Source organism: Salvia hispanica, chromosome 5, assembly GCF_023119035.1.
Source record: "Salvia hispanica cultivar TCC Black 2014 chromosome 5, UniMelb_Shisp_WGS_1.0, whole genome shotgun sequence".
Taxonomy (NCBI): domain Eukaryota; kingdom Viridiplantae; phylum Streptophyta; class Magnoliopsida; order Lamiales; family Lamiaceae; genus Salvia; species Salvia hispanica.
The window spans coordinates 6,658,975-6,685,044 of record NC_062969.1 but is presented as its reverse complement, the minus strand read 5'-3'; the positions used below and the strand labels follow the sequence as shown (position 1 = coordinate 6,685,044).

General features: G+C 35.9%; 4 protein-coding genes across 5 annotated transcripts; 1 reads left to right on the top strand and 3 right to left on the bottom strand.

Annotated features, from left to right (window-relative positions):
• Positions 1-1,500: 1,500 nt before the first annotated feature.
• Positions 1,501-4,997, bottom strand: LOC125189308. Its single transcript, XM_048086597.1, has 7 exons — positions 4,950-4,997; positions 4,721-4,846; positions 2,363-3,380; positions 2,156-2,266; positions 1,974-2,051; positions 1,719-1,873; positions 1,501-1,578 (listed from the first exon to the last, which is right to left on the bottom strand). The coding sequence occupies exons 2-7, from the start codon at positions 4,844-4,846 to the stop codon at positions 1,501-1,503; spliced, it is 1,566 nt and encodes a 521-aa protein (XP_047942554.1). The 5' UTR covers positions 4,950-4,997.
• A 1,312-nt stretch (positions 4,998-6,309) lies between these two features.
• Positions 6,310-11,468, bottom strand: LOC125186547 (zinc finger CCCH domain-containing protein 67-like). Its single transcript, XM_048082930.1, has 6 exons — positions 10,673-11,468; positions 10,516-10,581; positions 10,005-10,124; positions 9,373-9,645; positions 6,873-7,148; positions 6,310-6,665 (listed from the first exon to the last, which is right to left on the bottom strand). Exons 1-6 carry the CDS (start codon positions 11,246-11,248, stop codon positions 6,510-6,512), a joined length of 1,467 nt encoding a protein of 488 aa, XP_047938887.1. The 5' UTR covers positions 11,249-11,468; the 3' UTR covers positions 6,310-6,509.
• Positions 11,469-16,308: 4,840 nt separating this feature from the next.
• On the bottom strand, positions 16,309-21,451 carry LOC125191174. 2 transcript variants are annotated; one of them, XM_048088665.1, is made up of 3 exons: positions 20,764-21,451; positions 18,755-20,616; positions 16,309-18,623 (listed from the first exon to the last, which is right to left on the bottom strand). In XM_048088665.1, exons 1-3 carry the CDS (start codon positions 21,362-21,364, stop codon positions 16,434-16,436), a joined length of 4,653 nt encoding a protein of 1,550 aa, XP_047944622.1. In that variant the 5' UTR covers positions 21,365-21,451; the 3' UTR covers positions 16,309-16,433. The 2 variants fall into 2 exon arrangements, with proteins under 2 accessions (XP_047944622.1, XP_047944621.1); XM_048088664.1 differs by having other exon boundaries at positions 18,755-21,451.
• A 1,089-nt stretch (positions 21,452-22,540) lies between these two features.
• LOC125186437 (non-specific lipid transfer protein GPI-anchored 9-like) lies at positions 22,541-23,791 on the top strand. Its single transcript, XM_048082802.1, has 3 exons — positions 22,541-22,994; positions 23,228-23,284; positions 23,474-23,791. The coding sequence occupies exons 1-3, from the start codon at positions 22,664-22,666 to the stop codon at positions 23,587-23,589; spliced, it is 504 nt and encodes a 167-aa protein (XP_047938759.1). The 5' UTR covers positions 22,541-22,663; the 3' UTR covers positions 23,590-23,791.
• Positions 23,792-26,070: the final 2,279 nt, after the last annotated feature.

The following is a 26,070-nucleotide window of genomic DNA, read 5'->3' as shown; positions in this document are numbered from 1 at the left end:
TTTTTTTATGAATTTGTAGCTAGTACGCGATATTGAAGCTAGTTGAAATATCAAAAATATATTTTTGCAAATTACTTAGTATTTTCATATATTCACCACCAATTAGTTTTTCAACTAATTTTATGGAAGACTAAAAATGAAATACCCAAGATCATTTAGTTTAGTTCTTAGTTATGAGAGTTTGACGATGATTTATCGTGATATATATGTTGGATTAATGAGGTTATTTTTGTTCCCAATTATGAAATTTATTTGAGTAGGAAATCTGTGTTATTTTGTTCCAAATGAAAAATAGTAGTAGTAATTTGTACTAGCATCTAATTAGTGAAGTTGAAGAGTTTAATATAGTGATGACGAAAAATTAACGATAAATATTCAAAATATTTAATAGTAATCTGCAGTTAATCTGAACCCAAAAAATATTTTGAATATTCAAAACATTCCGGAATAATTAATATCTAATTATATTTAAAAGAATATTTTTAGTAATAGTTAGGGTTTTTAATTAAGGAATAAAAAAACAGAATTAAAACTTAAATTTGGTCAAATTCGGATTTAAATCCATTGATCGTTCCATATGTTCAGGACCACAAAATCCAAAAAATAATGTTTAGGACCAAAAAACGTAAAATGATCATATATTCAGGACCAATTTTGACTTTTACTCTTTACAATATTCATTTAAACAAACCATAGCAGAGTTTCGTGGACTCTTTATTTCTATTTCATGCGTCTATTTCCTCTTTGTTTTTAACTAAAATAAAGTAAATGAGAAATATGAAAATAAATGCATAGCCCTTGTGTCTAATCATCTCACGTAGAAAAAGGGCATACACATTACACAGATAAGTATGGACCAGTCCAAAATATCGACACAGTAGCATCACCAAATATCAGGGAATCAGGTGCACTAAGAAAAAGTTGCTACAAGATCCGCATTGCTTCATCTAGTACTTCAACTTCTAAAGGCTAAGTTAGCTGCACAAGCAGCTCTGCATCACTCAGGATTCAACCAGATCCATGTGTCACGTCGACTCTAAAGACACACAATGAACTATCTTCAACTTGAAACCGGCATTTGTCCCCAGGCTTAATGTTGTTTTGCTCGCAGAAGTTAGTCCAAGATATAACAGAGCTGATCCGAAATAACAGTACTGAATACCCATCTAACTTCTATCTGCAGTTTGGCGTGGTTTTCAACAACGCAGCATAAGTGGCTCAATGATGATGATACTATCACTAATAAATTGCAACTGATGTGAGTCGGAGCACCAGAGCAAAAACTTTAATTTTGTTGTTTGTACAAAGCCAAATTTCAATGCTACAAATAGGGACTATTTCACATCATAAATATTATGATCAGAGGTATGCAATGTCTATGTAAGACGATAACAAATACCAAGGGAGTTAAATGCAGTTCAGAATACCACAAGATATAACTATATTTAAACCAAACTTTTTAGAGAAATACTATCTCAAGAGAGTTTTCCGCAATTATCCTCAAGGATCATAAATGCTTTTTAGAGGTTGCAATTTAAGAAATATGATAAGCCCAATATACACATCTTTCACCATCATCTATCGATTATATATAGCGCTAATGATAAGGAGCAATCAGGGGAGAAGCCATGATGAGGCGAAGCCATCGATGCATTTATATGGGTATTAATAGCAATCCACAATCAATACGAAAGGAAAGGATGACAAAAGCAGAATACCAGGTATAGTTTGCTCTCTATTTCAGCTGAAAATGGAGGTAAAAAGGGATTGGTAGTATCCAATTGGTCTGTTTCATATGGCAGATCAGGTTCAGTTTTTACTACTAGTGGAGAAATCATCTGGGGTTCGTTCCATGTCATTGGTGGCTCCTTTCCTGCAGCTCATGGAAAAAATGTACAGACCACATAGAACATATATGCAAATACATAGAAAAAAACATTACATAATTAAAATGTGAGAAGACTAGAACGCACCACCACTTGGTAATTGAGGAAACACATTGTCTTTGTCCTCCATCTTGATACCTTTCGTAATAGTAGTAGCATGTAGTCCTGTATTGTGTATACTGTTATTAAACCAGTAAATGCAACTTAAGACATCTCTTCATAAAATGAGACATGTATCATTTCTCTAGTAAGTGAAACAGAGGACAAACCTAATGGATTTTTGACAGTTGAAGTGGAGACGGAAGCATGTTCCCTTTTTGCAATCTTTATGAAAGGAGATTTGCTTATGGGTTGTGCTTTGTCTAGTGCAACAGGTATCACTGCTCAAGGAAGAATATCATAAGACATTAATTGTATATTATAATATGTTAAAAACAGAATGAACCTGAGTCTAGTCTAAGCACAAGTTGCCCTACCATCTTGGAAACTGCAAACATTATCCAACTCGCCCTTCTTCATTTTTCTGTTATCAGAAGTTTTCTCATAAAACTTGTTCTTGAAATCACCACCAGACTGGCCACCCTCTTGATGTGAATGCGGAGCCATTTGAGTGTCATCCACATTCTCTTTAATCTCATTTCCATTTACTGTATGAGAAAGGGCTGTTTTCACATGCAAAGCTTTCACCAACTTGTCACTAGAAAGTTCAGCACTGTTACTTGTGATAAGAGTTTCCTTGTTCACAGCCACTTCAGCATTCTCTGCATATGTCTTAGTCTGCTCCGCTTGAGCTGGGTTGGTCAGTTCCAGAACCTGATTATAAGAAAGGGATAATTTTGGGCCTGATGCATTATCTAAGTTGGCATCATGCTGTTCAGTTTCAGTATGAGGGTCTAACATTGTGATTACAGCTCTCTCACATTCCTTTGCATCTGATGTTTTGTATTCCATCTCAAAGCTTAAGTCATATAAGGAATTCCTATGTTCTTCGTGATACCAATCACTATTGTTGATTATACAAATTGGATCCTCAATGTCCACAGGTATCGGAAGAAGTTCTGAAACCCCCAAGCCAGCACTTTTAACCACATGCATGGTTTTACGGTTTTGAAATTCATCTCCAGTGATCGAGATTAATTCATCGCTTGAATTTACACCAACTATCCCACATGATTCATCTTCTGAAGCTGTTCCAGGGTCTCTTCCACGTTTTTTGCCCTGGCGAGCCATGTTATAACTGAAGTTTGTTCTCTCACGGGCGCTTTTTCCATAGATTTGAACAATAAAATCACTTTCCCCATAGTACTCAAATACCAAGAACTCTCCTGCTTTGAGACCGTGGTCTTGAAAAAACTTTTGCCAACCCCTTTTAAATGCAAGGGAGCCTTTGACAAGGGAAAGTGTTACAGACCATTTCTGCCCATTTACATCCACAATTTGTGTTTCCTGATTAGTCAAGTGCTTCATTATTTTTGCAGATCCCGGAGGCAAGCACTGCAAAAGTTAAGAACTTTATTTGTTCGTTTCAACAAAAAGCTCACATTCAAAATGCAAGATTAAGCCCGTAAGGGCAGTACAAAGTAATCCTTTTTAGACTCTAAAAGATTCATAGATTTTAATCTGTGTGGGATAGGCATGGACATGGCAAAAGTATCTTGCATAGCACAGTAGACACAGTTCTCAACCATGCAACCTATTTAAATGTGATCGCATGACCGGACTAGCATCATTAATAATTGAGATACGGAGCCCTTAAAGTTTACAATGATTCTCAAATGCACCTTAAGTTTGTGCTGGGCCAAAAAAAGTCCAAACCTTTACATTAATACTAGAATTACACCAAAAAGTTGACTGGTGCAAATGGCCAATAAATTCAAATTTTTGGAGTTCTTTATTGGATTATAGAATTTAAAGCATGTATTTTTGGAAAAGCTCGAGACCGAAGATACGCACTTTGTAGATACATGTCAATATGTAATCTTTTATATTTCCCCATGCTCTAACATATTGAAATCAAGCAGTAAAAAAATTGTGATAATAGATACTTAGGGCTTTTGCTGATAAGCTAAATGGACAATGGGATTATGGGAGATGCTTTTAACATGAGGTAGCCCCAAATATAAAAATGTAAGTCACATGCAAGATCCACAACTCATTTAACTAGTAATAAAGTCAGTATTTTAATAACTTATCAAATTCATGGCAACAATAATAAGCCGATAAATAAGCCAGTAAATAGGAGATTACAACCAGCCATGCAGGGGTAAAAGTAGAACCAACGCAAATACTTATTTGATTGTGCTAAGTAAGTTCACATTAAACTGTGTGCAATAGAACATATTTAAACATAATGCATTGATGGTCTCTCTCTATAGAGAACGCAAAATAACATACTCACAAAAGCACATAATATAAAACAGAATCACATAAGATCCTTAATACCCTCAGTCCCAGTTTGGAATGATACACTTTTCCATTTTAGAATGTTTCACATTCCACTAAATTAATGGAGTACATTCAAAGTGACACATTTTCGGATTTTCCTTTTCGGTAGTAGTATAGCACATTCGAAGTGAATCATTTCAAAAAACAGAAACATCAATCTCCCCACTTTATTCTCTACAGCTGAAAAAAGAAATGATCCACTTTAAATGGGATAGAGGGAGTGTAAAAGTAGAGCTCAAGCTTCAATTATTTTTTCCACTTACTTTCTTTTTGTTATCTAAAATCGCACTCAAACTTCAACAATTTTATCCATCCACTTTTATTTTACATTTCTTAAAACTGAATCAAAGTGAAAGGGACATATTAATAGTGTGTGTGTGTTTTAGTACCAGAAATTGTGAGCAGTCTTTGCCGAACATGATTTTAAAGAAGCGGTCGATAAGTGTTGGCTGCTTCCCGTGAGATCTCTCGCATTTGATGGTGCAGTCAACACATGCTATGCCTCTTGAAACCATCTTCTTCTTAAAATAACACATTGTTAAATTGTTAGCTATCACATTCCCATCCTACACTGTACAGCAAAGTTGGAAAGTAAAACAAAAATCTCAACAGACTCACCGTTATCCGGCGACGACTTCTGGGATGTTCTGCCTGCACCGGTGACGTGACAGGTGGATTGAAATGGGGGAGTGTACAGCTGTAGTCGCTAAAACTTAGATTGGGGTAAAAAGTAAAAAAGTTAATTTGGGCTCTTCGTAAATTTGGCGTGTCAAACAAATCAAACGTTTTCCCTCTAAACTGTATAATAAATCTTGAATGGATTACTTATTTTAGAAATCAAGATCATTAAATGTCATGAGCTTGGAGAAATTATAATTTTTATCATATTGAACTACTCCCTTCGTCGCGAAGAGTTGAAAAAGTTAACTGAATATAAGGTCAACTATAGTGAAATATGACAAATTTCGTAGAACGGACGGAAATGGAAAAATGGAATAAATTTTTTGGGAGGCACGAAAATGAAAAAATAGGACAATCTTTGTGGTATTCTTTGTGGTATTACTCTATGTTTGAATCAACCCAGAGTAGTGTAATACTCCCTCTGTCCGCGAATAGGAGTCTCGTTTTTTCATTTTAATCTATCCGCGAAAATGAGTCCCGGTTTATTTTTACCATAAATGGTAATAAGGTCCCACCTTTCACTAACTCATTCTACTCACATTTCAGCCTTTATTCCACTCATTTTTTTTCACCTGCTTTTCTTAACATTTCTTAAAACTCGTGACGCTCATAAATGCGACTTTTAATAGCGGATGGAGGGAATATTTTATTAGTAATCAAATTTTGTACTTATATGCCACTCTATCTATAGCATTTGATATTATCATTAGATCATTTGAGAAAGAAGATAATCCTTCTCTTCAAGCTAAGATGACACTATTTATTAGCTGCAGAAATTATCAATAGTCTTTGCATATATCTCAAAATTCCAATCCATACCCACCATCCCCAAAACTTACACATTTGTCTTACACACGTTTTAAGAAAATAAATAGTTGATGGATATGTTTTGAGTGGTTAAAGATTATTAGCAAGAAAATGTGTGATTTTATTTTGTGAACAAGAGATGCTTTTAAAGTTAAAATATTGAGTACTAGGCCATGATTTAAATGAAAGATGTTATACTACTCCGTTTCCGAGGAACATCAAATGTATACTCCCGAGGAGTATAATTTTCAGAGACAGCCTAACCCTATAATTTTATCAAGTTATTCGGCTCGAACCCTATAATTTTATCAAGTTATTCGGGTCAACCGATGGATTTCAAGCTATAATTTTATCCAGTTATTCGGACAACAAAATCTACATTTCTTGTTTCAGTAACATCTTTCTTTATCTTTTGGATTCAGGCCAAATCATCATTAACTGCAAACATTCACCGTACTTGGGGTTGGTTCATAATCTCACAAGGCTAAGATACACGGTGCAAAGTTATTCTGTTCATAGTAAAAGTCAGAACCAAGATCAAATATGAAGTGTTGGTGGTCACTACAAAACTGTATCTAGGTAATAACACAGTCAAGCAGAAGTTGCATGTCCAAAGTTTAAAATCTAGTGTGACATGAAAGGATTAAATTAAGACGTGACAAAAAGAGTGGATAGTTCTCTAAGTTAGGCTCAAGCTTCTAAGCTTTCATTTCCTTGCTCCAGCATTACAGCCGGTTGATCAAAGGGAGTCGGCAAGATGGCAAAGTTTGATGGGTGATCATATTTACAAGCTGGTCCATACTTGCAAATCCCGTAGCGGTGATAGTGCGTGCAGATGGGCTGATCCTGCATTGTTAACAAGAGCAATCAAAAGTATTTTCAGATAATGATATTATCAGCAAGCTCCGTCATCAGTTGGAGATAATGAGAAAGATGCTTCCAACAAAACCTAACTTCTAGTTTTCATCTTGGATGACGGTTGTTAAAGGCACAAGAAAGCTTTGCTTAGTGTGCCCCTAAATGGAAAATTCAATTGAACATAAAAAATCTTACAGGTCTAAGAGGCAAGCCTTTGTCGCTGAGAGTGTAAGTGTTTGGTTTTCCCTTGATCACACGGCTTTTTGGGTGATGAAATTTGCAATTTGATCGGAATTTGCAGTCGCCAGTTTTTATGAAGAAACTGCATTCTGGTTCACCAGGACGCTCTGGATATTCTTCAACTAGAATATCAGGCTGACGACGCATGGGGAAGTTTATCTCAGCTGGTAGATTGTTCAGGGCAAAGGCTGGGGGTGTTGGCAGGCCCTCAGATGCGGAGTAGGTTGCAGCCTCAAACAAATCAAGAATGAAATGGAAGCAGATAAGACAGAGCTAAAGGGGGCATTATACGGATAAGCTATAAAACTTTAAAATAAACCAACTGGCCACCACACACAATCACATAAAACACATAAAAAATTAGTACTATCATTCAGTCAATAGTCCTATCACCTTCAAGGGAGAGATTAGGAGAGGCGACATATACCATCTAATCTTTATCTATAATTCATAATATTGTGGAGTGAACTCCTAAGTTAAGACCATTTATTGAAGAATCATTAATTATCTTTTCATCTAACAAATGGCCCTCTGTTTTACATCGACAAATACTGCTTTAATCTTTTACCTGATTGTGGACTCTTCAGTTAACACCATTTTCAAATCTAACTCAGAAGGTATTTTCACTGAAATCCAGGTGACACAAAATGACAAAATAATCAAAATAAAGAAATCTGACACCATGTTTAAGTTTCAAACTCATCCATCAACCTTTACAATAGGCTTATAGGAGCTTAGTGCTTACTGAGAGCGTGAAAGAAAACTAGACTATATAGACTTCACCAATGAATCAACCACAAGAACTGTATTTCCACTAAATAGTACTCCCTCCGTCCCCGATTAAGAGTCACACTTTTCCATTTCGGTCCGTCCCCAATTAAGAGTCACACTTCATTTTTACCATAAATAGTAAGTAGGTCCCACATTCCACTAACTCAATACACTCACATTTTATTATAAAACCAATATAAATAAATGGGTCCCACATTCTACTAACTTTTTCAACCAACTTTTCTTTACATTTCTTAAAACCCGTACCCGGTCAAAGTGTGACTCCTAATGGGGGACGGAGGGAGTACTCCCTAATAAACATATTCACTTTGTTTTTCCCTATTCTGCTGACTACATTCCAGAGACTCTAGGAAGACTCACTTGTGTATCTAGAGCATATTGCCATATTCTACCAAACAAACCATGTACTAGTACTACTAACAAATGGAATAACAATCTTGTTTCACTTCAACAATAAGGAAATTAGATATTGTAGGAGAAACCAAAATAACAAAACATATGGATAGCAATTCTGGTTATTTGTGATACCAAACCTACTTTCCGGTAGACTTTCATACTATTCATAAAATTAACTTACATCACTTTTATGCACTCAATTCTTAATAGATAAAATACTGGTATATATATTGAAACTAAGTAAGTAAACTAGATCAAGCAGAACTGAAACTATATTGTTTCCATTTAGCTATAAATAATTTCTAGATTCCAAAAATGGCCCACCAAGGTGACTTTAAAAGCTAACAAAAAATTATTACAAATAAAATAGAACAGATATTTTATTCTTGACGATCTCTACTTTGCTAAATACAGCAACTAGGTGTTTTTTGGAGCTAAGTGAGCCACTCATTTGCTAGAGCGTTACGGCACACCAACAGATATAAAAGCAGACCAGCCAGAGTATGCATATCTACTAGGAATGAAGGCAACACAACAGATTCCTAACTTCTGCATAAATTATCGCTTACAAAGGACATCCGGATAATACTCGTAACTCCTTAATGAGGTAGACTACACTATTTACTAAACTCTTGCTGATAGAACTAAGTAGCATTGGGAATATCAATCCCACCTACCACAAATGTTTTCAGCAATTCAACCAAAGAACAACAATAATATTCCATACATGACTTTGACTATCCAAGAAACAGGCCTTTTTTTAGAAATTAATGAGGTCAGTTAAGAACCAAGTACCACTTGTTTGATGGAAAGAGGGATCGATTACTTTGTGTGAGTTTAAAGAACACAACCACAACAGACACAGTAACAGAGAGTTTTACACTCCCTGACCTTGACAAGAACTGCAATTTTTACACTACCATCTAAATAGTACTCCCTCCGTCCCACAAAAGATGTCACACTTGAGGGACGGCACGGGATTTTAGGAGGTTTTATTTTGTGTGTTAAATGGAGAGAGAAAATATTGTTTTTATATTCATGTGAGAAAGAACTTTTTCCAAAAATGGAAATGTGACATCTTTTGTGGGACAAACTAAAAAAGGGAAGTGTGACATCTTTTGTGGGACGGAGGGAGTAAATATCTTACCAAATAATTGAAACAAAAGTAGTGGGTGGTTATCTGAAAATAGTATCTGCGCAAGGTTTAAAGAAAATAGAAGACATATACCAAAATACTGAACCATGTAGGATGATAAGCAAAAGTTACCTGATACCCGTTCCAATCCTGGTTTGAAGTAGGAGCACCTGGGGATGGTGGAAACATAACTGGTACGAATGGAGAATTCTCATTAAATGCTCTTGGTGAAGACCATGAAGTGGGAGATGATGAGGAAACAAATTGTGATGGAAAAGAACCCCCATTTCCATATCCAGAAGAGGAATCACCACCAACAGTGACTGGTTCAGGATGATGAAATCTGCAATTCAATCCATATTTGCAGGACCCAGTGCGCATGTAGTAGGGACACTCCTTTTCTCCCTGTAATGAAGATTACTATTACCAACAGACTGAGTCGAGCCAAAAGAAACTAGTCAAACTTTGCTTTGGATATTGCTTAAAGTTCTCCATAGCATCACAACTAGATATGTCAGTCGAATTTTTCCCGTGCCTAGCTACTAGGAACTAACAGCGAACTCTAAATTTTTAAGTGCCTAATTTAACGAAACTCAACATTTTCAGCTTTAATTAGCTGCATTCCCTATTGATCCTGATTCCTGAATATATCTATGAACCAATCAAATGCCACTAATTCGTTTAAATCAAACCAAAGCCTAGATTAAGGTAACAAAATCCAAATATGCATGAAGAACATTTCAAATTCTGCAGAAGAGACATACAATTCGAATTGGCAACCCTAAGAAGTTGAGCTCTGGTGTTTGGCTTGTCGAGCTTCTGTCTGAACCATGAGAGTATTTACAGTCCTTTCCATATTTGCAACCCGCTGATGTCAGATAATACTGCATTACATACAAATAAATTGCCACATCAGATAACAAATTACAGGGAAAACTCAACCTGTGTATAATAGAAAAAAATATCATCAATATAAAGCCTCATGCATCAGGCAAGAAAATAGATAATGGCTAAGAGAAAATTTTATGTTCGATTATAAATGAACCAAACCTATGCTGTATATTATTCTAAAAAGCTTTGTCTTGGTAGCAAGATGAAAAGACTCAGACTATCACACTGTACATCTAGTGTCCAAATGGCAAGAAGTTATCAGGAGCCATATTAAAGAAATCAAATTTACATGGGCCCTGTCAGGAATTAAGATCACATCCACTTGAAAAGCAGATAAAGCATTTTCCACAAAAGTTAAAAAAGAAAAGAATAACTTTTAATAACCTTGCACTCAGTCTGCCCTCCCCTCCCTGAGTTCTCTTCCCTGTGATTTGTTCTCTCCTTAACATTCTGCAAAAAAGTAAACATATTTATGATTATAATGAACGGTATATTAAACATTATTGGCATGATGTGGTCTAATCCAACTACACAAACAGACCTGGTTCTTTCTCCTAGGAGGATGATTAAACTTGCAATTCAACCCAAATTTACACGACCCAAATTTCATATAAAAGGAGCAATCCTCTGCATCAGGCCTCATAGGATAGTTAATCCTCCTTCGGCTATTGTTCTGATTAAATCTCCCAAACTTGGACGCTCCATCACCAAAATTAACAGCTACATTACCCTCCTTATCCGCATCACCTTCATCAATATCATTTCCACCTTCGAAGCTCTCCGAATCGTTGCCATCCTTTTGTTTTCCAGCATCATCCCCTTCGATGCCCTCCAATATCACGCTAACCCCCTCGATGTGGGCTTGCTGGATAGTAAGCTCAGACAGCTCTCTCTCAATTGCATTTAGAAATTCCATCTCTTCATCGAGGGAGGCGGTTTCATCAAACACCTCCTCCCGCTCCGCCTTCGGCGGATCACTCCCTCCACCAGGGGCATTTTCAGGAATTTCAGGCTCGGGATTGATCGGATCGGACAGAGGCGCATCTTCGAGCAAAAACCCTAACCCTACCTTCTGGATTGGGGGTTTTTCAGAGGTTGATGGTGGTGATTCAGCCATGGCGGCCCCTCCGCATGTCAAACCCTGGATCAAACGCCTCTCGCTCCAATTCGAGTGATGAATTGATCGAGAAAAGTCAATAAACCGAGTGAGAATGCGCGTTGAATGGAAATATAAGTGTGGAGTACAGTATTTACTGACTGGGGACGGAGCTTAAGCCTTTAATGGAAGAGACTCAAGCTTCCACTTTCTTCTCGCTCTACACATATAACCTATGAGTAATTTTCTGGTTTTATGGGTATAAATATTCGTAATTTGAGGTTTTATGGGATAATTACAGATGAGAGACATTACGTGTCATTAATTCCCAACTAAATATTAACTAACCTTTATCTACACTTTCTTAAAAAAATTAGTGTTATTTGTATTGTAAAGGGCGAAATGATTATTAGTATTTTATTGTGAGTAGTGTCAAAGTAGAAAAATAAGGGGTAAAGCTAATTTTCTAGAATGGACAAAAGGAAAGTGTTCATAATTTTTTATGAACGAAATGGATACTGTGGAAAATAGATTTCTTTAACTATTCTTTACAAAAAATCTATTGTTGACAAAATTCATTATATGAGATTTTCCTATTATTTTGAAAGCTTGTGAGTTATTTCAAGTTTTGTTAGTTAGTAGGAGTATTTATTAGTCCCTTTGCAAACGAGAAAATGTTCTATTTTGTCATGAATGATGCTTTTCTTTTTCGTTAAGTAGATTACTCAAATTTAGAACTTAAGCTTCATGCAGATGGCATGTAATCTTAATCATTCCAAAGCTAAAATCGTTTAACCACAAATAATTAATTCCATAGTCATTTTATTATTCGGACCACGGTCTACTTATTTAAAACGTAAATTAAGTTTATCATATGCAAAAATGCACAGAAACTAAAATTAAGTATATAGAGAAGACAAAGATAACTTGCAAAATTAAATGTGAGAAGAGAGAAGAAGTACTCCGCGTAAACTTTAAAACGATACTAATTTACTGCAAGATTGGTAAAGTAAAAAAATAAAAAGAAAATATATTTCAATAAAAAATGAATTCCATCTTATTAAAAATAAAAAGTTTTTAATTTTAAGAAATAAACAAAAAATTTATAGTTTCTATTTGCATATGATAGGTTTTCGAGGGAATGCAAGTGCAAATATTAAAGTTTATTTTATGCTGTAATTTTTCATGAAATGAAAGTTTAACTCGTGAACATCGAATTTAATCTGAGTATTTTAACCTCAAACTTCAGTTGGGGTTGGGTTTTCAATTTTGGTTCGGATTGAATCCAAACCCAACTGATTTAAACACAGTATTTTGGTAGAAGTCGCCACTCTACCTCATCACCTGCACTTTCTCCGGCGGGCGCCGCCGCCTGCTCCATTGAAGCCGATTCCACATCCCTGCACCTTCTCTGCCGTGGGGCCGCACTCCGCCCCGTTCTTACCGATTCGGTACTGTTCTTTCGTTTTGTATTTCAAGTTGTGTGTTTGTTAGTGAGAAAATGTGGAAAGATTCAAACTTCTGCTGAGTGTTGTCTTGATTCGTGAAACATATGAATGTTTTCGGTTAAAATTACTAATGTCTCATCTCGAAACTTCTTTACTCAATTGAGAAGGCCTGTAGATGTTTTTAGATAACTATACCTAAACTTATTAGAGAGTGGAAGGCCTGGGAACCACCTAGATAGATGGACTCATCGTGATTTTGCTTGAACTGCTTGTTGAGAGGCTACATAGTAGAACTGGCATCTTATTCAAAACAAAGTGAAAAACATAATCTCCCATGACTTATCAGAAATAGTTTAATTATCAAGCAGCAGATTCCAACATCTTATAATTGAAGGCATAGTTCTGCTTGATAATTGAAATTTAAAAACATAACCCCCCTTATCATAGGCAAAGGAATAGTTCTGCTTAATGACTGAAAATTTTATATATTTTTCAAAACCGAAGTATATTTGTCAATAAGTTTTTTTTGCCTAAGATACATGTAATTCAGTGAAAGTAAACACCAAATATAGTGATGCACATTAGGGCAACTAAATTTTATTTCACAAAACTGTGTGGAGTGATATTAGTTTGATGTTAAATCAAATTTCAGTATCTCATTTTGTGATTTTGTGCAAATGGTTTTAATGTTAGTATGATAGACTCCTGAAGAAACGTGGGTTGGCCATTTCTCAAAGTAAGGACAAACATGCAATAGTATTTGGCATACCTTAATCTGAATTTTCTTTTTGACATGTTATAGCCACGTCTGTGGGCTTGACACACCTTTTATTAGATAAGATAAAAATGATGTTAGCTTATCAGCAAGACTCCATTACTGGACGTTTAAATTGATACCAAAATGCAGGCCATAGTGTTCTGTGCTCAATATGATGGTTGTACCTTAATCTGAATTTTCCTCTTTTATGACTTATTTTTTCCCTTGTATCCCTTCAGTTTTGCTTCATCAGATGCATCACACAAAATCTGTTTTTGTATTTTTTTTCTGGCTTAGTTATATTGTGTATACCATGATTATGGCTTTCTGAAAATGCCAGCCTCCGGATTCATGAATGTGAAAAAAATCCTATTTTTGGCTCCATGTGTTTCGAGTTAGTTTTAGTTGACCATGGTCTTTTGTCACCTCTGTCTGCTGGTCCTTATTGCATGTCCGGTTTCATGAAAGAATTATTGGCTTAAAATAATTGAATTGTAAATGTTCTATTTTTTTTTTTTTTATATTTTTGAAGTCCTCTTATAATTGATTCAGTTTCTTTTCTGCATGCAGATTGGTTTTTGCTGATTTTATTTAGAGATTTTGCTATTAAAATCTCAAATAGTTTTGTCAGAGATGTATAGGAAGATACACTACCATATCTTTTAACTTCTTTTGTTTGAAAGAAATTAGTACTAGTATTAATTTTCAAGGACAAGCTCTCAGTTTACACTTGGAAAGTGATTACGCTTTTAGTTGCCGCTCAGTTTTGGAGCTAGAATTCACTCTTTATTTGCATTCCATCATTCATTGGTTCACATAAGGAAAACTCTTTCCTTATATCATGTAGTTAAGAAGCAGTCCGGGAGTCTGAAATGTGTAATAAATCAAAGAAGCTGACCTACGCTGTGAGTTGTACGCTTTATTTCACTTCTTTATATGGTTTACAAATTTGATTATTTTATTAGTTATTTATTTATGTTAACTATTCTTTTGTTTCATTTGTATAGTGAATCTGTATAGCTGACTTATCGTTGTAAAGTCGTATTTAGTTACTATGCTATAGTTTACTACACTTTATTATGATTAATGGTGTTCTGAGTTGATTAATTTATTATAGTTCTGCACTTCTGCTTTAGTTTCATTTGTGGACCTGACATGCTTTATAACTCTTTTCATATTTCGCCTTCAGATTCATGGACAACAAAGAGCATATTGAGAAGTTCAAGAAGTATGAGGCTGAATCTAAACAGTATTTGATGTCAAAATACTTCTCAGACAAGACTATTTTTGGAGGTAAATATTGATGCAACTAATAATAGATAGAGACCTTGATTGTAAATGGAAGTATGCATTAGATACAATTAGAAATAGTAGAGGAAGCCACTTAGTGCTATTTGTTGCAATGTCTGCTCTTACACACTTGATCTTATCTGATAAATCTCTTGTTGACATGATAAACGAGGCAAGAAGTAAGGACTTTTACCAATACATATCACAACCTTCAATTTCCTTGTTATCTTAAGTTATCCTCTAGCTCTCTGTTTACGTTTTTTGATTTCATGATTGTCGTCCCTTATATTTTAAGTGTTGGAATTTTAAATGCTAGACTTAAAATATACATCAGCTAGTTAAAAGATAAGCACAACGAAAGGGTGATGGTTAAAAGAAGACATGAATGCAGAATGATGTAGAAGGCCCATGATAACTTCTATGTTAACTGGGTTCTTTCTGTACATAATCTATTTCATTTCATGAATGGTGTTTAAGTTTTAATCTTAAGGAAGAAAAATCATTTTTATACATACTTTTTTGCTGACCCAGTAAAATCCGAAAGTAATTTCATTGTCGGAATATTATTGACATTATTATTAGTGCTACGAGTAATCAGTTTGTTGTCTGCAGGCAATATATTCGATGTGAAGATGAATATAGATGGACAAACTATTACTGCTAGCAGGTAGAAAGGACTATCTTTCCCATTCCAATACCTTAATTTATGTTGATTTTTGCTAAGTTTATTGTCTGTGGTGTAGGTTGCCACCATACCAATCTTATCTCGATCCTGCGACTTTTGATGAAATGATAAACAAAGGGTCAAGTTCTTCAGCAGAAACTCCAACAACTAGTACTTCAAATGGGAAGCCTTTGACCTAAGGTCACTTACATCTAACTTCTTGTATCCTGTAGTTGATTTAAAATGGATATTGTAGCAATGTTTGTGAATGTTGTTCTGGTTGCTTATGTGAAGCTTATTGTTTTTAAGCAAACTCATGCGAAGTTGTTTTCACGTATGTGATGATACAGTCTCTATCTTTGCAACTAATTACTTGTGCTAAATGTGCAAAATCCGTCTTATGTTCATGTCATGATATTGGTATGAAAGCGTATGGTCGAACCAAGAATTTTGTATTTCGATTGAGATAATGCTGGAAGGGTCTTTCTACCTTTCACAGACAAGGGAATAGAAAGGAGACGTGGCTTGTATAGATACTGGACTAGAACATGGTTTCTAATGTTGGAATATGATTCCTTTTCCTAGGTGCATTTATTTGACCAATAATTCTGGCATATCCATCTTTCGTCTGTATTATTGTTGATATGCCTTCTGTATGTAAGAAATGGGCTCATCGAAGTATAAGTATCCTTGGCTGGGCAAAAGTTATTAGTCTAGACTCCATTTCGTTAGAAGTGTATCATTATTCTTGTCCTTTTCCCCCTCAAATAACTAGTTGTGACCATAGATCTTGGAAATCCTTAAGGGGTGACATACTGACATTGGAATATTCAGCAGATCTATTTATCTAAGAAGAAAGACTAATTTCTTCGAAAAAAGAGAGACTAATTAATTCGATGAACAAGAATACAAAAATAGAAAATTGAACTCAAGTGCAGTGTAACTTAGAAAGAAGAGAGGGAAATGAAATGAATTATATTTGTAATAGCAAAAGCTACTTCCTAGTTGAGAGGAATCTAGAGAAGGAGAAGCAACATTCCCCAGCTATCACTCTGCGCTGGGATTAATTATGAGCTTAAATCGATCACTTTTGGTCCGTAGTTGTCCTTGCTTCTCCAGCTCCATCTTCCGGGCAATGGCAACCACATATTCAGAAACACGATCAATCTCCAGTACCTCAAGGCTTTTCACCAGTACATATGGAATTTCTTCAAGCTCCTTGCACTTCTTAAGCACGAGGCATTTGAGCTTAGGAAGAGGATTGCCTGACGCTGTCCAAACCTCTAAGTCCGTGCATTGAATGTGCAAGAATTGAAGAGAAGGGAAGCTGCTGCCAACTGCATCCCACAACTTACCCACGAATGCATTTTCTTTCAACTTGAGCACCTCAAGATAACGAAGCTCCCCCAAAGTGGACATATGCTTCCAATCCAGAAATGTGGATGACAATTTCAAGAATTTTAGATTAGGAGGGAATCTGTCTGCTCGAGGAAGACGAGGCAATGGTTTCAAATAGTTCATCTCAGGATAAACATCATGTACCAGCCTCAACTTTTGAAGAGAAGTTAACTGTTTTAGATTAGTTTCTAAAACAATGCTTAGTTGCCCACGAATCCCCAAATCCTTCAGGTTTAAGGCCCTGTTGAACACATCCTCTGTGCAACATTGGGCCGACAACAGACTGAGTGTCTGTAGATTCTTTCCAGCTTCACCTTTCACTTCCTTATCAATAACAATGGCTGCTTTCGTCTTCAAATGCCTTAGCTGCATCATATTCCATATGTCTGCTTCTATATCAAGTGTACGCGACATTGTATCAACTCTTATAGTCTGTAGATTCCAAAGCTCAAACACAGCACTAGGAAGTGCGGTGAAGTTGTCACCACATAGAGAAATGTACTTTAATTGAGTTAGCTGAGTAAGCTTAAAGGGAAATTTGGTGAACTTGATGGGGTTCACATCTAACACCCTCAGCAGATTGAATGAATCAGGAATCGATGAAGTGTACTCTGGTGGTAACGTGATAGTTTCCTTGGAAAAACACAAAAATGACACAACCCATGGGCCTTTTGGCCTTTTACGGAGGAAGTCGACCACATTGGAATGGATACATAGACGATGATAGTTCCTTATTTCAGAAACAGATGGATTGAAGACTCCTTCACTTGATTTTTCAACCTCTTGGAACAAATTGTGTTTGGTAATGGCAGCCTCATTTTTGCAGAACTCACGTATCATATCATGAACACGACATGTTTTGACATCGCCATTGGCCGCTGTCTTATCAACAATGACTAAGTTTCTCTTTATAAGGTCCTTAAGATTGTCCTCTGCCAATTCTTCCAAGGTTTTCTCTGTATTTTTCTGTATGAATCCTTCTGCAACCCACAGACGAATGAGTTTCCAAGTCGGGATATCTGCATTTTCAGGAAACATACCTAAATAGAGAAAGCAATTTCTCAAGTAACGAGGTAGCTGATCGTAACTCAATGCAATGATATTCTCAACAATACTGTCATACTTGAAGTACATACTCAAACTAGCTGATATATTCTCCCACTGAATTTTCATATCACTAGTTTTCGGGTATTTTTCAACAAGAATTCCTGCTATAATGATTATTGCAAGCGGGATTCCTTCGCATTGCTTGGCTATAATACTCCCAATCTCTTCCAACTCTGGTGGGCACTCATCAAGCTTACCAAACACTTTTAGCTGGAGAAGCTCCCAACTTTCTTTGGAATCTTGGACGCGTAGCTTGTGGGGTTCCCTCAAGTGATTTGCTTGCCTAGCTACTTTCTCATCGCGACTTGTTATCAAAACTTTTCCCATTCCATTACTCCTTGGCAATGAATTTTCAATAGTTTTCCAGATCTCAGCTGTCCAAACATCATCCATGAACAACAAGAAATTTTGCTTCTCGAGATAGAACTGAACCTTCTGAGCTAACTCACCTTCAGTTAAAACAGACATGTCTAGCTCAGTGAACCTTTCTAGAATGGTAAGAAACACTTTCTTCATGCTGAACTCTTGGGAAACGTTAACCCAAATCAGAGTTGAGAACTTATACTGAATTCTTGGATCCCGATAAATCTTCCATGCGAGAGTTGTCTTCCCGAAACCAGGCATCCCAATGATAGATATAACTTCAAGCTTCTCCGATTCTTCATTGAGATATCTGATGAGAGTGTCTGCCTCATCTTCAAAACCAACTACATTTTCTTGGCTCCAGGAAATCTATGTAAGAAGCAGAATCATATGTCAGAAACTAATGTAACTGATTGTCACCTATTCCTATTGTACTGAAATGAAAAAGGAAAAGGATAGACAAAAGCTGTACTCATGTATATGTTTTTCATCTTTCTCACCTCTGAAGGATTTAATCGAAGTTGAAAGTCATCATATCCAAGGCTCTCCCGTTCCTCTGATATTTTTTCTGCTGATATCTCCAGAGAACTACTACAGTATTTCAAGTCAATAACTTGAAGAGTTAATATCTCGGCAAAAGCCATTGGAAGCTCCTTCAGCTTTAAGCGTCTGAGATGTAAGTGCTGAAGAACTGGAAAATGGGTATGTTCTGCTTCCCAAATCTCCAACTCACATCCATGAACCAATAGGAACTTCAGTCGACAAAACTCTCCTTCAACTGGATTCCATTCTTGGCCCTTGGCAGCATTAGTCCTCAACTTGAGAACTTCAAGATTAGGCAACAAACCAATCATGGACATATCTTCCCAGGGAATGAAGCAATTTTCCAGAGTCAACTTTCTAAGGGAACCTGGGAAGTCAATGTTCCCAGATAACTTCTCATGACCTCTGATGCCAAGTGATTCGAGTCTATCAAGATGGACAAGATTGCGCAGGTAATGTGTTCCGAAGCCATTGGTTCTATAACCATAAGTAACCCTCAGTTTCTTCAAATTTGGGATTCTTTGAATTATCTGGTCAGTGCATCTGAAGTTTAGGACTGTCGAAAGTGTTTGTAGGTTCTCAAGAACTACAAAACTTTGGTCATCCATTTGGGCATTTGGAGGGTCATTGAGGATGATTCTTTCCATCTTCAGATGTCTAAGCTGTGCCATCTGCCAGAATTGAGGAGGTAGAAAGACTTCTCTATCAATAACTAAAGTTTCCAGATTCCAAAGTCGGGATATAGATTTCCAGAGAGAAAAATTCCTTAATGACATATCCATGGCACAAGCAACATATCTTGTGTTGATCAGGTGTAAAATCTCATCAATGGAGTAGAAGTCAACTACATCAAGTACCCGTAGCAAACGATACTTACGAGTAATTTTTCTGGATTCCCAATATAAGCTGCTTAACAATGATCTGTTAAGAGGAGCCAGTAGCAAGGGAACATTTAACTTCTCTTTCCTTCTACAGGGCTGAATACTGATGCGGCGCTCTCTTTCAATATGTGGTGAGATATTCAGTTTATCAAACTTTTCAATATGCAGAAAGTTGTCTTTGTGAGCTTCCCTCGTGCAGAGGTCCCATATCATATGATGAATGCTGCAGCTCTTCAACTTTCCGCTACTTCCTCGCTCACAAACCAAAACAAGATTTCTGTTGATCAACTCCTCCAAATACTCCTTTGCGGTCTCCTCTAAGGTCTTATTGCTAGTCGCTCTAATGAATCCTTCAGCAACCCACAGTTTGACGAGCTTGGACACTTTAACTGCCAAATCAGCTGGAAACACAGAGAGATAAAGAAAGCATGGCTTTATATATATAGGCAAGTGACTATAACTCAATGATAATATCTTCATGCATTGGTCATCATTTCCATGGTTTATGGCAGAAGCCACATCTGCATCAACAGATTCCCAATATTCTCTAGTCATTTTAGAGTTTGCAAGAAGCCCACCAATGACAACTATGGCTAGAGGTAGTCCACCACATTTTTTCGCAATACTTTTTCCAACTTCCTCCATTTCAACAGGGCAGCCATATTTTGCAAAAACCTTTTCACAAAGTAAATCCCAGCTTTGTGCATCATCTAGAAACTTCATTTCATAAGGGCTGCAACTCCCAAAATATACCGCCAAGTTCGACAGCCTTGTGGTTATCAAGACTCGACTTCCATCATTACTTGGTGGAAGGAACCTCTTTATGTTGTCCCAAGCCTCAATATCCCACACATCATCCATAACTATCAAATGCTTCCTCCCAAAAAGCTCTTTATACAGTAACTCTCCTAGTTGCTCATCACTCCTCTTCTGCTCATCTGCATAAATATTACAAATGTGATGCAGAAGGCCTAGAAGAATCTCTCTTGCAGTATAAACCTGGGACACCGTTATCCAAGCACGTATAGGGAAGTAATCTCTGATAGTAGGATTGTTGAATACATTTGTAGCGAGAGTGGTCTTACCAATGCCTCCCATTCCAACAATCGGGATGATCAGGCGATTCAGTTCGTACGTGGTGATTGCACTCATAACTTGCAACAACTGCTCATTGAATCCAACCATGGTCTCCTCCCTACTCAAGGGAGGCCGTGGGGATGAGGTAGCCATGCGGGAGTTATTCGAATGCAAATCTTCAACGCCTTTCTTGTCTATGATCCTGACCACCTCTTTCTCGAGTGAATGAAACTTCTTTATCACCCTTGGTATCTGATTCTTGTAGTTGATCTTCCCCAACTTTTTCACCATTGCATGAAGACCTTTAACTCCATTCAGGCCACGGGAACTCTCTGCTCTATGGATGGGATACTTGTCTCGGATTTGGGTGACCACATGAGATTCAATGATATCTTCAGCTGCATAAGCAGCTTCTGCAATCTTCTTCTCCAACTCCCGAATTCCTACTTCCCTGGAATAAGTTTGAAGAGAATCCAACAAGAAACAAACTTTGTGCTGTAGAGACTCGATCTGGTCTGTAGGAATGATGATCTGATTGAGAGGAGGTGGATGCAGAATTTGGTGTAGAACATGAGTGAGAGAAACTAAAGCTGCGTAAGCAGCCGCCATCACCGGATTATGAGAGTTTTCAGATCAATACAGATGGTGTAGAAGACTAGACTGTAGCCACAAGAAATATGTTAGATGAATTGTTTCTGGTCAGTGGTAGGACTTGTTTAACAAGTGGTCGTCGCGTTGCCAGATCAGCTACTGCTGAGTGAAACAAAATGTTGAGTGGTAATTCACTATTGATTCACTATTAACATTATTTGATACTATAATTAAGATAACATTGCAGCTGTGTTGATAAGATTACTGAAAACTAATTTTAAATCTATAATGATAATTTATCTTTACTGAATTTATATCTAGGTCAACCCAAAATCCTAATCCCAATTCCCAAGCAAAAAAAATTCTCCATTATAAAATAAAGACCACCAATTCATCAGAATGGTCTGCAATCCGGCAAATATTCCGGTTATGCTTTTGGGTTATAAAAATTAATTATACTCCGGAGTAATATTTTTTATTGATTTATTAGGCTAATAGTAGTATGTAAACTTCAGTTGAATTGACATCCTTATTATTATTATTATTATTATTATTAATATTATTAATATACATATAATAAAGCTAGAAATGACAATGTTTGCAACTATGGCATTAATTCGAACATTATGGCCTAATAGTATACTTGGTTTTATTAAAATGAATGACCAATATTTGTAGCCGTCTCAATCAATGAATGACAATATTTGTAATCGTTATTTCCCCCATATTTAGATCATCCAATAAAGCAAATTGCAACGAAATGAAGAAGAGCATTTCACGTAATCAATCTACACCCCTAAATTCCGCATCAAATTTCTAGACTTAAAAGGGAAAAAAAAAATAAAGGAAGTTTGGCTCGGATAATTTTGTTGAAAATTAGATTTACAAAAAGCCTCCAAATAAAGAATCGTAACTGCTAACTCAAACAGGGTTGTAATTACGTTTGCGATCAATTATTTCCCAAAACTCTTGATACGCAGATATATATAATGTGCACTTTCATAACAAATATATACGCTATTATAATTAACAACCATCCATTTACGGCAATCATCAAATTTTTACATTATAGTAATTCAAGCTTGATTTATTCTTTCATTCCAAGTTAAAGTAAAATAAGATTAATAAACCGAGCTTTTATCACTATATATATCTAATTTGAAGATTTAAAAATCCCAAATATACTTTATGATGTACTATAAACTTAAAAAAAATACGTATCAAGAAGGATTTTTCGAATAAAAATTCACATATAATTACCGTATATATAGAGAGAGACTCCAAATTCTCTCAAATATACAGATAGTATTAATTTCGATGGAAATTTCGAAATTATTATTGTTAAACTTTTTGGTGATATGTTGTTTAGGTTTGAGGGGATATTGTGAAGTAAGCGGCGGTGGAGAGCAGCTGCCATGCATTCAGAAACTGTTGCCCTGCCAGGCGTATCTGAAGGGATCGGCGTGTCTGTCGCCGGCGTCGGCGTGCTGCGTGCCGCTGAAGGAGATGGCGAGCAGCGACGCCCATTGCCTCTGCGCCGTCTTCAACAATCAGGCCTTCTTGAAAAAACTCAATGTCACGCAGGAAGATGCTCTCAATCTTGTTAAATCTTGTGGTGCCAATGCTGATATATCCATTTGCTCTAAAGGTTTTTTTCCCCCCATTTTCATGATAATTTAGTAAAAAATTTGCTTTCATTTTTGTATAAATGTGAATAATAGTACCACCAAATTGCTAAACTTGTGGTTCTTACCTAAAATATTTTATGTCACAGGGAACTTTTTACAATTTTTAATCTCGTCAAGTGAATGCTTATCTTGTCAAGTTGAGTTCACTTACTAGAAACAAAAATTCACTTCCTTTTTTTGTGATATTTGTCAGAGGCTGCACCACCTTCTGGTCCACCATCATCTATTCCATCTGCACCTTCTTCAAATAGTAAGTTTTTAAGTAATTTGTTAATTTGTTTAGTGGATTCATATATTTCTACAATCGCAAATAGATGACAATTATTTGTTACTACGATTTGCTCCATGGAAAAATAGATGCTTATACATTTATTTACAATATGAAATGGTATACAAAACTAGGTTTGGTAAGCAATAAATCTGCATAAATTATGTGTAGGTTCGGGAACGAGTGGGCCGCCAAATCAAAATGCAGGCATCACCACTGTATCTCATGCTGGAGGATCTCTATTGTTGCTGCCCTCCATTTTCGGTATTATTGTTTCTCTATTTTAGAGATATTTTTAACAGTTGAGAACTGGGTATAGCAATGCGATTCTTCATGACTGTAACATTTCTCTTCTCCAATTAGTCAACCTTTTTCTTGAGGGCGACCGTAATCAACTTTAATTGCACTTTACTACTCCTACTAATATAGTAGTAGTAGTAGTAGTATAAGTTAAAATTCCTTTGATTGGTTGTTTCAATTAAGAAAGTCTATCAAATAACAGTGAAACGTACATAATACTATTGTTCAAATTTGATCTTTTTCGGTGGGGAAATAGTAGTGATTTAATTCAAATTATAAACCAATTTCTGAAAAAATCAATTGACCTAGTGTTAATTGACAAAATTCAGTAAAAATTGGTTAATCGAACCCATTGAAAATAAAATGTAATCTTTTAGGCACTTTTATTTAATTCTAAATCATTTTCATTTTTGTTTTATGAATATATATCAATTTTATGAAATTGTGACGATATTATTAGGGCTCGTTTGTTTGTGACGAATTGCATTTGCATTAAATAATTCTGCGAAGAAATGTATGTGGTTGGTCCCACCGGTTGGTATTATTTGTTGGCGTTTGCTTTACAGTTTACACTAATTGCACGTCTGTTGACCAAATATGTGCACGTGGTTGGACATTTATGTCCTCCATATTTTTTACAAATTCCACCTGCTACCCCCAACACATTAGACGCGGCAAAACCTGAAAAGAGTTGAATTTCATTTACCCACCAAATTTGGTATATGTTCACGGCAAGAACTTGGTTTAAATACACTCCAAACATCCAATACATAGCTTGCTACAAGTTGATGTCGCTGGAGTTTTTTCCCACTATGGATCTAACGAATTAGACATACTAACCTTAGAAAGTCAGACCTCATATAACCAAGACAACCGTGTTGGGGGGAGACAGAAACAACAATACCTTCGTCGTTTGAAGAAGATGACGACGAAATATAGGCCCAGGACGGCGACAAAGCTCTCGATGTTCAGCACGCAGACCACAACTCTCTCTAGATTTCCGACTAGAGTGAGAGTCTTCACTAAATGCACTTTTCAAAATGACGACCCATTTTGGTGAAGGAGGGAATTCGAAATTTTCAACGACAATTTGGTAAACTCATGCTCAATTCTCGATCACTGTAGCGGACAAGAAATACAATATCGAGTCTGTCGGCAGAATTGTTTCACACCAAAGCATTGCCGAACAGTGCGGGCCTGGGGGTTAAATGAGAATCACCGAACTAGCATAAATGCCATGTTTTTAAGCCATTTCTGCCCATTTAATGAACACCGAACGAGCCCTTAATGATAATAGTATAATCTTATTCACCTTAACGTGTCATATTCAGCTTCCTTTGATATGCCATGTTTTTGGGTCATTTCTTTGCAAAATCATGTGTTCAGTGTTCATGATCCATTTCTGCCAGGCCCAAGATTTGGGGTCCAACCCTCACTATTTATTCAACAATTCCCATGAATTAAAACAAAACAAAATCGCAGTATTCAAATCTGGTTGGACTGTTGATCCAGAATTGGTGGTGCAAATGACTAATTTATCCCTCCAAAAATCAAATTACTCCCAAAATTGAACAATTTAGGGAGATTTTTGTCCACTCACGTGAAAAGGGAGAAGTTGCAATTCTCCAATTCTTGCCTAGTAATACTATATACTTCCTCCGTCCCAAGATATTAGACCTTTATTCTTTTTTGGGGTGTCCTACCATATTTGAGTCATTTCTATTTATGGTAAAAATTTACTTCACTATTAACTCCACTTACACTACTAAACAACATCTTCTAAATTCTTGTATCCAAAAGAAAGTGCTCTAATATCTTAGAACGGTTAGAACGGAGGGAGTATGATGGTGTAAAAAAAGGTGAACGGATAAAATTAGTTTTGTTTGAATTGTAGTTTATCAAGAAAGGTATGCATTGCTTTCAAAAGAAAATTATGCGTCAGTTTTGAATTAAAAAAATGTTGTTTAATAAAAATATTATGCATCAGCTTTGGAGATAGTGTTTGTTCTTCTCGTTGTAATTTTCTTTTATTTTATTGATTCTTTTCTAACTACTTTATTTATTTTTTTTATTATTGATTTGTTCTTTACGTTGTAATTTTCTTTTATTTTCTTGATTCTTTTCTAACTACTTTAATTTTCTTTTATTTTATTGATTCTTTTCTAACTACTCCATAGAGTATTGTTTGTACACAATTTTGTCATTCCATCTCAATTCGTGTGATCAAATACTAACTAAGTTACAGTAATAACTAATAACTAATATCAATTTTGATTGTTAAAAATATAAACACAAAGACATAAATTTATCAATCTTCTTGTGTTGATAAACTTATGTCTTTGTGTTGATATTTAAATTTACATGTTGTATTGATATAATTATATTTTTGTATTAATAATTTTAATACACAAAATTGAAAGTTATTAGTTATTACTGTAAATTAGTTAGCACACTAACGCAAACCCTTA